The sequence below is a fragment of the Danio rerio genome, chromosome 2 (genome assembly GCF_052040795.2).
Source record: "Danio rerio strain M-AB ecotype USA chromosome 2, GRCz13ab, whole genome shotgun sequence".
Lineage (NCBI taxonomy): Eukaryota > Metazoa > Chordata > Actinopteri > Cypriniformes > Danionidae > Danio > Danio rerio.
The window spans coordinates 54,712,983-54,728,539 of NC_141022.1; the positions used below are offsets into that span (position 1 = coordinate 54,712,983).

A 15,557-nucleotide genomic window follows, 5' to 3' on the forward strand; every position below is an offset into this window, starting at 1 on the left:
TAAAAGATAGAACCTGAAATGAACATTTCACTTCCTTTCTCTGAGATTAATCAAACAGAAATGAGCCCTTCCTGTTTCTGTACTCACTTATGTCATGAAAGTCAAAGTTAGCAAACGCACATCCTGCACACACACTTACTATAATATTGCACACTCTGCTTAACCCCGGATAAAAACACCACTTTTAAACTGCGCTCCTAATCTATTTATGCTGCAAACACATTATATAAATATATTGTACATAGAATTTTTGCTTTCTAAATATCTATTGGATCTAATCTACCTAATAGCAAAAATATGTAGCTCACACTGAACAGTTTTGTAATATCTTAACCATAGACGGTCTTGACCCATCCCGCAAAATTGCTACGGGGCCCCCTAGTGGCTACAAATGTTTAACTGCATTTGATAACGTGGGCAAAAATATGTAGAGAGAAGCAATCATGAGGAGCACATATTCATGCTCTAAAAGAAAAAAAAAAAGTAGATTACACACAAAGTTACACACAAACTTTGAATTATATCTTTTAAACCGCATTCATCCCATTTTACATCTATACCAGTATGTTTTATGTAGCATATTTCAGATCAGAAAGCTTTTCTTCACTTCATATTTTTAAATTATACAATATTTTTTAAATAAATCATCAAATACCCAAAATAATCTTTGTTCGTTTGGTGTTGATCAGTTTTTCCTCAACCACATTTCTGGAGGTGCAACAGCACTGCAACTTTTTAAAAGTTTCTTGTCAGTAGCTGTGACGTCTCTCATCTCATTTTGGGTGCACTCAAAAAATTCTCTGGGTTGTCTGCAAATGTCTTAATTGGGACATTCTCATTCGTTCGTTAGCAAGAACTTTGGCGCAGAGAGTAATACGCGATGGCAGGGGCTCTTTGCTTTGAGGCAGTGGAATAAAACCATAGTTCAGGTAACTATCTTTATATTTCCTGCATTTCATTTCAGTATTGCTAGCGCTGTGATGTGAAATGTTTGGAGCTTCCTCACCTGTGTACAGTATGCTTGGGTCTTCATTACTATTAGCAACTGAAGGTGAATAAGTGAGACTTTTTTTATGGACAACACTTACAAATTTGTCCATTTTTTTATCAGCAAGGTAATAAAATGAATTAAGGCAACATGATCATTCTCCTAATTGTCCACTGCCAAAAATAATTTAAAACATGACACAACCCCCCACAGAGCTCGCTGAGCCCCGCTTGTGAGCTGGGACCCTCCTGTTGAGAACTGCTACCTTTCTTACCTCTGCTAATGTGCTGCTGATCTGAATCAGGTGTGTTTGATACATGTAAATTGTGCAGAGCTGGTGGTCCTCCAGGAACGTGGCTGAGAAACACTGTACGGTGTGGATAATGATTGAAATGCTCTTGTTGCCTGTAATATGAAATCAAAGTAGATTCATCCTACACTCAAGCAATTATGTTTGCTGTTTGTTCAAACTACTTATTTAACATGAGCCAAAATTATACAACTCTTGAGCTTTTGTGGGACCACTTAATTGTTTTATGTTTGTAGCATTCCCAGCTGAACAGATGCACTTTACCCTCAGGGAAGGATGTTTATAAAGTGTTTCATCTTCAAAATAAATTATAGTAAGAGCTGAATTACAGAAACAAACAATACTCATTACTAGGGATGTAACGGTATTGTAAATACCGTTATAACGGTAAATACCGTTATACCGCAATATTAATTTTTTTCGAATTACCGTAGTCGCATGCCTCTGTAAAACTATAGGTCTTCTGAGAAAATTTGCTTAGGCGAATGAAGCGAACGGGAGGTAGCGGAAACTACAATTCCCATCAGCCCAGGCTTGGCCATAATCCCTTGCGGTCTGTTGTCGCTACTGATCCAGTAATGAGGAAATGGAGTGTGCTGCTAGAAGCGGGGATGAAAAAGAGCTGGAAAACCCTAAAGCGGGTGTTGTCGCCGTGCGCGTACTGAATAGCGGTGTTGTCGCACGAGTTCTGATCAGCTGTGTTGTCGCGCGCGTACTGAATAGCGGTGTTGTCGCGTGCGTTCTGATCAGCTGTGTTGTCGTGCGCGTACTGAATAGCGGTGTTGTCGCGTGCGTTCTGATCAGCTGTGTTGTTGTGCGTGTACTGAATAGCGGTGTTGTCGCGTGCGTTCTGATCAGCTGTGTTGTTGTGCGTGTACTGAATAGCGGTGTTGTCGCGTGCGTTCTGATCAGCTGTGTTGTCGCGCGCGTACTGAATAGCGGTGTTGTCGCGTGCGTTCTGATCAGCTGTGTTGTCGCGCGCGTACTGAATAGCGGTGTTGTCGCGCGCGTACTGAATAGCGGTGTTGTCGCGTGCGTTCTGATTAGCTGTTTTGTCGCGCGCGTACTGAATAGCGTTGTTGTCGCGTGCGTTCTGATCAGCTGTGTTGTCGTGCGCGTACTGAATAGCGGTGTTGTCGCGTGCGTTCTGATCAGCTGTGTTGTCGCGCGCGTACTGAATAGCAGTGTTGTCGCGCGCGTTCTGATCAGCTGTGTTGTCGTGCGCGTACTGAATAGCGTTGTTGTCGCGTGCGTTCTGATCAGCTGTGTTGTCGCGCGCGTACTGAATAGCAGTGTTGTCGCGCGCGTTCTGATCAGCTGTGTTGTCGTGCGCGTACTGAATAGCGTTGTTGTCGCGTGCGTTCTGATCAGCTGTGTTGTCGCGCGCGTACTGAATAGCGGTGTTGTCGCGCGCGTACTGTAAAGCGGGATGGAGGGTGTGTCGCGTCGCGGGGGCACTTTTAATCATTTTGGAAGGGAACTTTCTATCCATGTGTGATGGGGCGACGTATGGGCTTGGCACTACATTTCCCATAAGTCCGTAGCAGAGCGTAACGTAGCGTAATAGGTGTCAGTACGCGCTATAAATAGACGCACAACAGCATAGCGTGCTTTTGGTTGTCATTCGTTGAGGCTACAAACAAGTGGGTATCAAGCAGGTAATTTGTTCGCTAACTATTATAGTAATTGTGACTTTGCTTGTTCATTGTGTCAGGAGAGCTGTTTGTTTATTTGATGTCATCATTTCAAGTTTGATTGCATGCATTTAGAAGAATATGTTGTTAGATCAGCTCTGTGTAGCGGAGGATATAAAGTGCCCTCACGCATGGGATTTATTGCGAGGTAGGAAATGCGAGAAGAAAGGCGGGGTAAACAGTTACTTTATTGTGTTGTGTTTCAGAATCCCACCCGTGTTAATGGTGATTGGCCTGGTGACACAGTCGGCAGATTTTAACTGATATGCTACTTGTGTGAATTGCATTCAAAAGGTAAAAGGAACTTAAAATGCTACTTTAATATTTACTATTACATAATGTGATTATTTAAATAAAATGGTTTTATAGGTTCTCTAAGAAGAAACTCTGGGTTGGGTTTTAATTCCTTTCGGTTAGGTCCAGTTATGTAAGGTATTTGAATTTTATCCAAAGCCATTTTAATGCAGATTTAATATTCACAAATATTTATTAAGTCGTTTTTGTGTTACAGGACTAGCACGACTATTGTTACTATTTTTGTTTGTTGATTTAGGTGAAAGGCCCTGTTTGTTGTGTGCTGTGTACAAATATTATTGTAACTTTTTCTTTGGTTTGTTTTGTTACTCTTGTGTGTTAAAGGGCAGCCGCTCGTCTCCTCCGTGGGTGTGACTGGCACTGGTGAGGTGGTGGGACCCTTTAATGGTTTGTGGTGATTTGTGTATATTTTTGGAGTGCTGTGGTTGCTGTAGTGTGATTGCTGTGCTACTGGGAGTTAAGAGCTTCTCATCTGTTGCATCTTCTCACACTTCGTCCTGCCCCGTTGTAGGCCTAAGGTTTGCCCTGAATGTTTTGTTATTTTGTGTTGCTTACTTTAGCATTCTCTTTTTTTAAATTGAAATTGCCCCATTTATGCAATGTTTTAACGAGTAACTGGTTTTGTACTCTATAATAAAAACTGTTTGAATGAGTCAAAGAGTTCTGATTAAGTTTTGTGGCTATTATTCACTCATCATTATCTGATGGGTTACACATGACTAAAAAGGGCATGTGCACTGCACAGGTTGAGCCCTGTGTGTGCACGTGCCTGCAAGTTGGGGAACACGACTAATAACAGTCATGGGGACTGCAGAAACACAGCACACTGTTCAGATTGATGCAGACATGAGATCTTTATCTCACTCATGGTTTGTCCTCTCAAGTGGGGGAAAGACAATGCACAACGTTACCCACTGCTGTCAACCTGGGCCAAGTCATATCTCTCTGTCCCAGAAACCTCAGTCCCAAATGAGAGGGTTTTTTTCTGTTGCAGGGGACATTGTAAATACCCAGAGATACCAGCTTTTACCAGATTATATTTATATGATAATTTTCCTTTAAACCCATCTCTATCTAAGTGAGTGAGTGATTAAATGTTGAATGTGATGAGTTTTCAACACTACTAAATTGAAACTTTATTTTTTTACATGGTTTAATAGTTTTTTGTCATTAAAATTGAAGTTCCTGTTTCAAAGCTTACAGATAGATGGCTAATTTGTATGTCATTGACACTTTTGGCACTTTTTTGGAGTATTTTCATAAGTTTTGTTTTTTCCTGTAAATGATTCAATAAATACCGTACCGTGACATTCATACCGAGGTATTACCGTACCATGAAATTCTGATACCGTTACATCCCAACTCATTACACATATCCTTGAAATTATGCTAAACAACTGCTCACAACAAGCCAATAAACTGCACTAACACTAACAATATTTAATGCAGATAAAGCATTTATGATTTTATGAATTGCAACAATGTCCTATTAGACTGTAATATAAACAATGATTAATTAATTTTAGTACAATAGGCGATCTCATTTAGAGAGATAAACCTAAAACATGACCAAAATAAAGACCTTAATGGCTGTTAATGTCATATTTAGAGTGCAAATTATAAGAAAATAGTAATAAAAATAAATTACATGCAATTTTTACAAAACTAACATATAATGTGGACATCACTGATATTCAAAATACCTATATATGTGCTAACAACAATTAAACAAAGGCCGTCAACAAAGCATAAACTGTCAAGATAGACAAAGTCTTTCAAATTTCGCTCATTAAAACATAAACAATACCTTGTGCCCTTCATCAGCCACAAGCTAAAAGTGGGAAAATCCTTTTTGACTGCTTTTGAATTTACTTTCACAGAGATCACCTTAAATTTAGATTTTCCTTCACCAAATGCTTCTTCAGCTTACACCCAGCCCTGTTCCAAGACAACACCACCTTCTACTGGATGGAGGTAGAAGTGCCAGCGATTGAACGATTTAAAGGGCACCTATTTAACCCCTTCTTCAAGATTTAAAATAAGTCTTTTGTGTTCTCTAAAAATGTGGGAGAGCTTTGCTATTATGTGACTGCATTGTATTGCAATAAGGAGCAATAAAGTGTTGATGTTAAATTAAAAGTAATTCACAAATACTTGAAAATGAGATGATTTAATGACAATAATTCTTAATGGTTACAACTGAATTAATTACAAACAACTGTATAAAATGATCAAATATGAAATGGTAAAAACATGATGTTAATGGTCCCAACTCAAATGTAAAAATAAAGTTACCCGAGAGAGGTAGAAAAAAAGGAGGGAGGGAGACAGAGAGAGACAAAGAACAGAGAGAGCCTGATAGCAGTAGAGTCAGAGAAGATAAACTCTAGAGCAGGAGAGGAGCAGTGCAGGAGTAAAATTGACCTCTTTTAGTATATTTAACAAACTGACCAATCAACATGTGACCCCATCATAAAACCCCCAAGTATCTTAACTTGAGTCGAGATCAGGTCAATTTGAGAAATGAAAAAAATTGTAAAGCTTTACAATTAAGTATCCTTTTTTCTTAAGGTTGATATGAAGAAGCTCTACTTCCGTGACAAACAGAAAGACCCCGTGTTCCATCTGAAACAAAATACAAGTGCAAACCATCAGCGGCGGAAGCGTTTCAAGGTTTGATGTTGCTAAATCATCTTGATAATGAAAACACTCACATGTTTTCCTCAGGCACAGTTTGGCTGGCAACATACTTGTCTGTCAAAAGTTAAAAAATAAAAAGCTTGTTAGGTTTTGACTTTACAGTCAGGCTCAGTCTTAGCTCCCTCACTTTTTTCATTATATGTGCTTCCGCTAGGTGCCATTTAAAGAAGTCATGGGGTGTCTTTCCATTTTTATGCTGACGACACCCAGATTTACTAACCTATTAAGAGGAACGACCCTCTCGCACTCAGTACTTTACTAAGGTGCTTGGATGAGATCAAAATATGGCTGTCCCACAATTTTTTATCATTAAATGAAGATAAAACAGAGGTGATTGTCTTCAGTCCTACTGAAAACGTTCAGGCCTCTTACCTAGATTTGGGCTGCTAATCTGCCTTCAGATCGCCCTGTGTCCGCAATCTGGGTGTCATCTTTGATGAGTCATTAAAACTTGACAAACAGATCAGTTCGGTTATTGGCTCCAGTTTTTATCAATTACGTCTGCTGTCTAAAAGTTAAACACTTTTTAAATCCCACCACTCTAGAGATGGCTGTCCACGCTTTTATTACATCACGATTAGATTACTGCAATGAACTTTACTGTGGCATGTCAAAATCCCAGATTTCTCGCCTTCAGCTGGTCCAAAACGCTGCTGCTAGATTTATACTGTATGTAACAGCAGAAAACATGGCCACATTACCCCTCTTCTAAGAGGCCTTCATTGGCTGCCTGTGAAATTCAGAATTGATTTTAAAGTGCTTTTACTGGTTTATAAATCCCTCCACAATCTAGCCCTATCCTATCCTAGCCCTATCCTAGGGCAGAGCTGCTTCATCCCTACACTCCTGTGAGATCTCTTAGGTCGACTGAGCAGAATCTTCTGTCAGTTCCAAATTCTAGGCTGAAACGTAGAGGGGACAGAGCTTTCTCTGTGGCAGGTCCTCGGTTGTGGAACACCTTGTCCCTTGAGATCAGAATGACTCCACCATTATCCATTTTTAAATCATCTTAAAACCTACCTTTTTAGCTTGGCTTTTTAAGATTATTTTAATAGTTCATTCTACCGCAATTTTTTTTACATTTTTACAGATGTTTCGCTTGCTTTATTTCTATGTTTTTATATTCTTTTTATGTTTTTTACCTTGTCTTATGTACAGCTTTTTGGTCAGTCTTGTGACTGCTTTTAAATCTGCTTTATAAATAAATGAACTTGAACTACAGTTTTTCTCAGTCGCATTGGTGCATTTCTCACAACACTATTTACATTTGCACAACAGTTAATGCATTTCTTAAAGCAATTAGTGCAAACTGCCAAACCTAGATGATAACCTGCAAAAGCGAGTCATTTGATCAAAATCGCAAACTCATTCCTCAAAAGCAAGTGTTAATGTCAATAAAAGTGTCAGTGCCATCCAGATGAAAAGTCCTGACACCATTGTTTATGAACAAGATTCAGCGTATTCAGGAAGTGTTTTTTTGAAACTTTTGGTACTTTTTTGTACATTGGAAAAAATGTAGAGAGTAAACTGTCATAATGAAAACATGACAAAGCCATTTGACTATCTTGTTCATAAAAAATGGTGTCAGGACTTTTCATCTTTATGACACTGACACTGGAAGCAAAAGGAAGCAAAACATTTAGGATTATTGTCAGAGAAGTACCTGCTTTATTCTTTGTTACAGTGAGTCGAACAGGAACCTGCAGATCTCCAGCAGAGCAGAAATACCATCCAGAATCAGAGAGTCTCAGTCCAGTCATCAGCACACTAAAGCTTTCACCATCATCACTGATCTGCACTGATGAATTCTGGGATGCGTCAGACTTCTTCTCTGTAAAACACTTCTGATCTTTCATTCTGCACCAGCGTTTGAGTTCATTCTGATATGCAGAACTGTAGAAACACTGGACTCTGACATCATCACCTTCATGTCCAAGCACACTGCTGTTCACCACAGACACATCAGGAGCTGAAACACAAATACATTCTGAATTATGCAATTTTGTTACATCGAAACTTCTGATAGTTAAGAAGCCAAACAAAAATGAATACCACAAATAAACCTTCTTTACCTTCTTGTACTGTTAAATACAAAGATGTTCTGTCACTCTCTGCAGCACACCAGTAATATCCAGAGTTGGAGGACTTTGCTTTGTTGAGTGTCACAGTGAAAATATTGTCAGCTGGATGATCAGTTATTGTCCATATTCCAGTATGGTTTGCATGTGCTATAGTTTTGCAGGTAAGCCAAGCTTTCCCTTTACACCAGTTCTTTGAGTCTAGTTTATACTTATTTTCATACAGACAGGGGATTGTGATGGCTCCTCCATTACTCACAGTTACACGATCTAAAGTCTTCATGCTCAGAGTTCCTAAAAACAACACAAACAAATATGTAAACATTACTCATAGAAAACATTTTCAAAAGGTGCTGTTGCTGTTGATCACCGGATGTTGGTAACAACCAGAGAAATCCATATGACGCAGGGAAAAAGCATTGAACACATGAAGAAAGGGAGGTGTAGAAAGGCAGTGAAGACCCAGACAGCAGCTAAAATCTCTCAGTTCTTCAGCAATCCTCTGCACTTCATCAGTGTAAATGAATATTAGCTGCTTCAGTCCAACATCTACATTATCAGGATGATGAAAATGAAACAAGGGAGGACATTTCAGCAAGACAATTATCCAAAACACAGCCAAGGAAACTCTTAAATGCTTTCAGAGAAAGAAAATCAAGCTGTAGAATGGCCCGGCCAATCACCTGACTTGGATCCAACATAATATTTACAAATTAAAGCTTAGATTTGATAGACAAGACCAACATAACCATCAAGATTTTTACACTCTGAAGTCTGTGAAAACAATCACACCTGAGCAACGCATGTGACTTCATTCTCAATGAGGTGTCTTTAATCACTATAAAAGCCTTTCCTATAAAGTAATGTGTTTATTTATTTTAGGTCTTTCGCCTTGTGTCTCTTCGTTGTTATTACAGACACATTTGTCAGATTTTTATTGTTTTGTTTTATTTTTATGTTTGTATTGTTAAAGTTTACCAAAATCTGGATCAAATCCATGTCAACAGCTCCTTTAGTAATGCTATTCCCAGAAAAAACAACATGTTTAAACCTATTCTATCTAGAAAAGATTTTGAAAAAAATATTAGATTGTATTACCTTTAGGTTGGACTACTGTAACTCATTATATTTTGGAATGAGTCTGACAACTTTATCTTATTTACAGTTTGTTCAAAATGCTGGCTTTTCAGTTTTTTCAAGGCTTTTCACTGGTACCAAAAATACAACATAGGCTCATTCTGAAAACGTAGTCCTATATACACATTTCTGGAGACCGCAAATTATGTAGCCAGAGGTACATACAGTTTGGCTGCATTTATTTTTTTAAACGAACACTAAGGTGCGTTATAACACCATTTCTTTTCGCGCTTACCAGCTGACCGCTTACCTCCGTGTGGATGGCTTTCCTACTGAAACCAATTTGTCCCAACACAGGTTCATTCTGAAAGCATAGTCCTGTGGATTCAATTCAATTCAATTCAGCTTTATTTGTATAGCGCATTTACAATGTAGATTGTGTCAAAGCAGCTTCACATAAATGGTCATAGTAACTGGAACAGTGTAGTTTAGTTTTTAGTGTTTAAGTTCAGTTCAGTTTAGCTCGGTTCAGTGTGATTTAATCATTACTGAGAGTTCAAACACTGAAGAGCAAATTCATCGATGCGTAGCTCTACCAATCCTGAACCATGCGAGCCAGTGGCGACAGCGGAGAGGGGAAAAAAACTTCACCTGATGGGAGTGAAGAAAAAAAACCTTGAGAGAACCAGATTCAGTTCGGCACGACCATTTTAATTTCTCCGCTGGCCAAAAGTCTTGTGCAGAGTTTCAGTCACCGCGGTGGATGTCTCTGGAGACTGCGAAATGCGTCCCAGGAGGTACGTATTTTTGCAGTTTTTGTTTTGGTGAATCCGTGAGAGGCCACTGTGTGGGCTTTTTTGCATCTTAAATGTCTCTCATGAGTGCCGTTCGCACCTGTGCTGTTCTTGCGTAAACCCACCAGAGGCCGCTGTTGACTGACTAAATGATTGACTGGGCGACTGGCCAATCGACTGACCCATCCTCCTCCTTCCCTAAACCCAACTAATTTTAGCAATTGACCCACCCACCCGCTTACTCTCCTAAACCCAACTGACGGTTTACAAAAGCCGTCCAGAAAAAGAAAAGCCCTCGTCTGATTTGTACCACGTTTTCGGATTTAACCACATTCTCACCCTGCTGTTCACTTGATCATTTTATTTTTTGGATTCTGTTTTTGTTTTACCTGATTTCTGGAACCGCTGTTCCCTGGACTCTAACCCAGTCATCATGGTCAACTTCTCTCTGCGTCTCAAGTCAGCTGACGTACACGACAAGCTATCTGGACAAACTGGTTGCTGCGGGAAAGCCCTCCACACGGAGGTAAGCCGGTAAGCGCCAAAAGGAACAACGTTCTACCGCCCTGTAGTTTTTGTTTAAAAAAATGAAATGCAGCCATACGTACCTCCAGCTACATAATTCATGGTCTCCAGAAATGTCCGCTGGACTACGTTTTCAGAATGAGCCTGTGTTGGTTTGTCCAGTTAGCTCATCATGTATGTTGGTGGACTTGAGACACAGAGCATAGTTGACCCTGATGACAGGGTTCGAGTCCGGTGAAGAACGGTTTCAGAAAGATGGTAAGAAAAAAACAGAATCCAAAAAAATTAAATGAGCAAGTAAATAACAGGGTGAGAATGTGGCAAAATCTGAAAATGTTGTAAAAATCAGACAAGGGCTTTTCTTTTTATAGATTGCTTTTGAAAATTGTTGGTTGGGTTTAGGGAAAAGGTCGAGCGGGTCAATCGTTAAAATTGGGTGGTTTCAGGAAAGGCGGAGGGTGGGTCGATTGGTTGGTCAGTCATTCAGTCAGTCAAACAATCAGTCAACAGCGGCCTCTGGTGGGTTTATGCGAGCACAGCAGGCGCGAATGGCACTCGCAAAAGAAATTTGACATCTGAACAAGCATAAAAATCTGCCTTTCGTGGATACGTGAAAACAAAAACTGCAAAAATACGTACCTCCTGGGAGGTATTTCGGGGCCTCCAGAAATCCATATAGAGGTACGCTTTTAGAATGAGCCTAGGTTGAAAAATTATGACCACATCACACCAGTCTTACACTCTTTGCTCCGTGTATTGTTTTAACATTCTTCTCTTGGTTTTTAAATCACTAAATGGCTTGGCCTTCTTATTTGTCAGATCTGTTGACTAAACATCAGCCTGGTTGGTCTCTTGTGTCATCGAGCCAGAGATTATTATGCATTCCTAAGTCGAGGCTGAAATGCAGGGGTGATCGTGCTTTTGCAGTAGCTGGTCCTAGGTTGTGGATTGCTCTGCCCCTCTGTATTAAATCTATATTATACAGTATCTGTCTGTTTTTAAATCTTGGTTGAAAACTTACCTTTTTGGCATTTGATCCTTGAGAATTGTTTGTCTTAGCTATAATTTTATATCTTACTCTTTGTGGTTTGTATTGTGCAGCAATATTGTTCAACCTTTGGTTGTGTTGAAATAAAATTAACATTGATATCGTTCAATACTTATTTCTCCCACTGTATGTTTATAGGTATCTTTACACTTTACTTTTTAAAATATTCTATAACTATAATGTTTAAATTCCATAAAAACATTGGTGTGGTTTGTTTTAAAATGAAAATTAACATATCTAAAAAAATGATATCTTTCTTGAAAGTCAGCATGCTGATTATGAAACTTTTTTCACACGTTAAAAAATTGATGTCGCAATTTTGTGGTACTGAGACATAAAAAAGGAAAGAAAGAAAGATAAAAAAAGTGTCTGACAAAATATAAAATTAAATACATTTCCTTTGTGTACAAATGATATGTACAGTTAAAGTCAGAATTATTAGCCCCCCTGAATTATTTGCCCCTGTTATTTTTTTCCCCAATTTCTGTTTAATGGAGAGAAGTTTTTTTTTCAACACATTTCTAAACATAATAGTTTTAATAACTCATTTCTAATAACTGATTTATTTTATCTTTGCCATGATGACAGTAAATAATATTAGACTAGATATTTTTCAAGACACTTCTATACAGCTTAAAGTGACATTTAAAAACTTAACTAGGTTAGTTAAGTTAAGTAGGCAGGTTAGGGTAATTAGGCAAGTTATTGTATAATGATGGTTTGTTCTGTAGTCTATCAAAAAAAAAAAAAAAAAAAGTGGCTAATAATTTTGTCCCTAAAATTTTTTTCAAAAAATTAAAAACTGCTTTTATTCTAGCCGAAATAAAACAAATAATACTTTCTCCAGAAGAAAAAATATTATCAGACATACTGTGAACATTTCCTTGCTCTGTTAAACACCATTTGGGAAATATTTAAAAAAGAAAAGAACATTTCAAAGGTGGGCTAATAATTCTGACTTCAACTGTATATAAACAAAATTGTATAGTGGAATAATTTCAATGTGACATACATCTAACTGACCCTGCAGTGTCTTCTAATAAACGAACAAAAGCAAAAAGAAAGAACTTCAGCTACAGATAGCACAAAAGAATAATTTAGCATATACAAAAACAAGCTTAAACATTGTATCTAAATGTTTATTTTCTGTAGCTTACCTGAAGTATTTAGTAAAACACCCAAGAGAATCAGAAATGGAGCCATGTGATGATGTTCAGAGAGAGCAAAAGACAGATGCTGAAATTAACATCGCACTTCCTGAGAGATTTCAGATAGAAATGAGCTGCTACTCCTTATCAGAGACAGATCCTTTCTGTGCAGAACTCAGTATGTATAAGGTTTTGCAAAATATCAACAAATAAAAGTGCTGATTTCCTCTAACAGTAATATTTTTATGGAGTACTGCAAGGCTCAGTATAAAGACCAATAAGACTGTTTTGTATTAGTAGTTTCAAAACTGTCTTGTTTTTTGCCTGAGCTCTGTTTTTTTGTTTTGTTTTGTTTTGTTTTGTATATGTGAACACAGCAATGACACTCAGATCTGGCAACAAAACAATTGACTAAGAATGATTCCAGCAAGGAAACTAATATTGTCTTGTGCTAAGAAAACAATGCAATTCAAAGGATCAATGAACTAAGTTTTACAGCACTGCATACTGAGTTATTACATACTGTGTGTGGAAAAAAAGCTGTGTTAAATGGTTTTCAAAAAGAATATATGTTAACCTAGAGCAAAGTCAATGTAAATGGTGAGAACTGATCATTTTCTTAGGAGTAATATTTCTAAGGGAGCTGTTGACAAGCAATTGAGCCTGGTTTTGGTAAAAACCCAAACAATACAAACATAAAAAATAAAACAAAAACAAAACAAAAAAATCTGAGAAATGTATTGTGTAACAACAACGGATTAACTCAAAGAGAAAGTACTGAACTAATAAATGTGTTTAATACTTAATATTGTATGAAAGGCTTTTTGATGGCAGCTTAAAGGCGCCTCTCAGATGAAGAATGAACATGCATTGCTCAAGTGTGATTTTGTTTCACAGACTTCAACAGAGTGTAAATATCTTGATGATTCTGTGGGTCTCGTCTATCTAATCTGATCTTTATTTTGTATTTCCTTTCGGTCTTAAGTGAGGTGATTGTCTGGGCCATTCTACAGCTTGATTTTCTTTCTCTAAGAGCATTTGAGAGTTTCCTTTGCTGTGTTTTGGATTATCGTGTTGCTAAAATGTCCACCCTGGTTTCATCTTCCTGATAATAGATGTTGGACTGAAGCAGCTGATATTCATTTGCACTGACGAAGGGCAGAGGGTTGCTGAATAACTACTGAGAGATTTCAGTTGCTGTCTGGGCCTTTGCTGCCTTTCTACACCTCCCTTTCTTCATGTATTCAATACTATTCCCCTGTGTTATTTAATTTTATTACAATTTTATTTCATTATAATTTTATTAGAACTTTATTTGTAAAGTAATTAGTTTAGTTTTCTTATATATGGATTTTTTTGGTTGTTACTAACATCTGATAAAAACTTCACGTCAACATCACCAAAAATCAGAAAGATTGCAATGTGTTCAATACTTATTTCCCCCCACTGTAAATCAAGTGTTATAAATTGTAGTAACATTTGTTGATTAAAATAACGATTTCATATTGTGTTTCATTTTTTGATGCTGCAATTTTGCTCTATCAAATGGCAATAAAAGGACAAGTTTCCTACATGCAGGGACTTGAGTTGTAAATTCTGTGAATCTTATTTTGGATAATAATAGATGGAATTTAGGAAGAAAAATAGAGAACAGACGCAACACTCATTGTTAAAACCAAACACAATATAAACTTAAAAGTTCCTTTTAACAAGTTTATACCAAGGGCAAGTGTTTGTCTGAGCACTACAGTACTTTTTTTCTGTGTTGAAGGACAAACTGATATTTGGTTCCAGGCTTACAGGAAGAGCCAAAACACAAAATAACAAAACCTTCCTTCAGAAGCTCTTTGAAATTAAATAAAAGCCCAAGAGAACAAAGGGAAATATTTCTCTCCCACTGCAAGCAAACATGCAGCATTACTTACTTTTCCCCCTCTCACTAAATCCCTTCACATCCTCCTTCAGTCATAAGGTTTTATAAGGTTTCTCATTAACCTGAATCATCAGCCTCCGCTAATTAGCACAACCCACAACATTAGCTCATCTGAGGACTGTAAGTCCCAAACAGCTCCACAAGAGGGAGACAGAAAACCTGCAACTGAATTCTGTACAAACTACGTCTTGTTCATTTTTAAAAAATTTTTTTTTATTGAAAATACAAAATCCAAATACAACAAAATGGGATTCAACTTTACAACTTGTGTGTCATATATGGAAGGCTCAACACAAAATAATATACAAAGATACAAATCTAATAGGCCTATACAAAAAAAAAAAAAAAAAAGTTAAAATAAATCCAAGAGTGAAAGGAAAACGCAAAAGTTAAATAAATAAATAAAAAATAAGTACAACATATATATCATCTATGGCAAGTTATATACAACAAATAAATTGAACATTTTAAGGCAATTTTTGTTTTTATTTTAACCAGGGCATCTGAAAATATTTTAAGTTCTTTTTTAAATACAATAAGTAATGGAGGTGTTTTGAAATATCTACATTTATGAATAAAATATTTGGCTAACACAATTATCATATTTATCAAATCGTGCAAACTAGAGCAATCTTTAGTAATTCCATATAGTACATCTTGTAATGTAAAAGTCAAACCTTCAGCATCCACATTTTTTATTATCAACCAGTCTTGTACTTTTTTCCAACTACGTCTTGTTCATGTCGAACACACCTATTGACTTATACGCAATTTCCTCTCAAAAATACTGAGAGCTCAACAAGTGTCACTATCACCACCTGTTGGTTTGGCATGCTCTAAGGATGCATCACAGTCTGTTTTTGCATTATGTGGACAGAGATTTTTTTTTTAAATGAAAGCAGGGAAAACTCTTTACAAAAATACCCATGTGGACATGGCCTGAAAGT

General features: G+C 37.4%; 1 protein-coding gene and 1 long non-coding RNA gene across 4 annotated transcripts; one reads left to right on the forward strand and one right to left on the reverse strand.

Annotated features, from left to right (window-relative positions):
* Nucleotides 1–5,461: 5,461 nt before the first annotated feature.
* Nucleotides 5,462–14,732, reverse strand: LOC147837257 (polymeric immunoglobulin receptor-like). 3 transcript variants are annotated; one of them, XM_087241557.1, is made up of 5 exons: nucleotides 14,603–14,732; nucleotides 8,080–8,379; nucleotides 7,671–7,976; nucleotides 6,022–6,061; nucleotides 5,462–5,932 (listed from the first exon to the last, which is right to left on the reverse strand). In XM_087241557.1, exons 2-5 carry the CDS (start codon nucleotides 8,366–8,368, stop codon nucleotides 5,896–5,898), a joined length of 672 nt encoding a protein of 223 aa, XP_087097683.1. In that variant the 5' UTR covers nucleotides 8,369–8,379; nucleotides 14,603–14,732; the 3' UTR covers nucleotides 5,462–5,895. The 3 variants fall into 3 exon arrangements, with proteins under 3 accessions (XP_087097683.1, XP_087097682.1, XP_087097681.1); XM_087241556.1 differs by lacking the exon at nucleotides 14,603–14,732 and adding an exon at nucleotides 12,687–12,800; XM_087241555.1 differs by lacking the exons at nucleotides 5,462–5,932; nucleotides 6,022–6,061; nucleotides 14,603–14,732 and adding an exon at nucleotides 12,687–12,844 and having other exon boundaries at nucleotides 7,156–7,976.
* LOC147846526 (uncharacterized) lies at nucleotides 7,150–11,863 on the forward strand. Its single transcript, XR_015479120.1, has 3 exons — nucleotides 7,150–9,029; nucleotides 9,102–10,778; nucleotides 10,831–11,863. It is a non-coding gene; the product is annotated as an uncharacterized LOC147846526 (long non-coding RNA).
* Nucleotides 14,733–15,557: the final 825 nt, after the last annotated feature.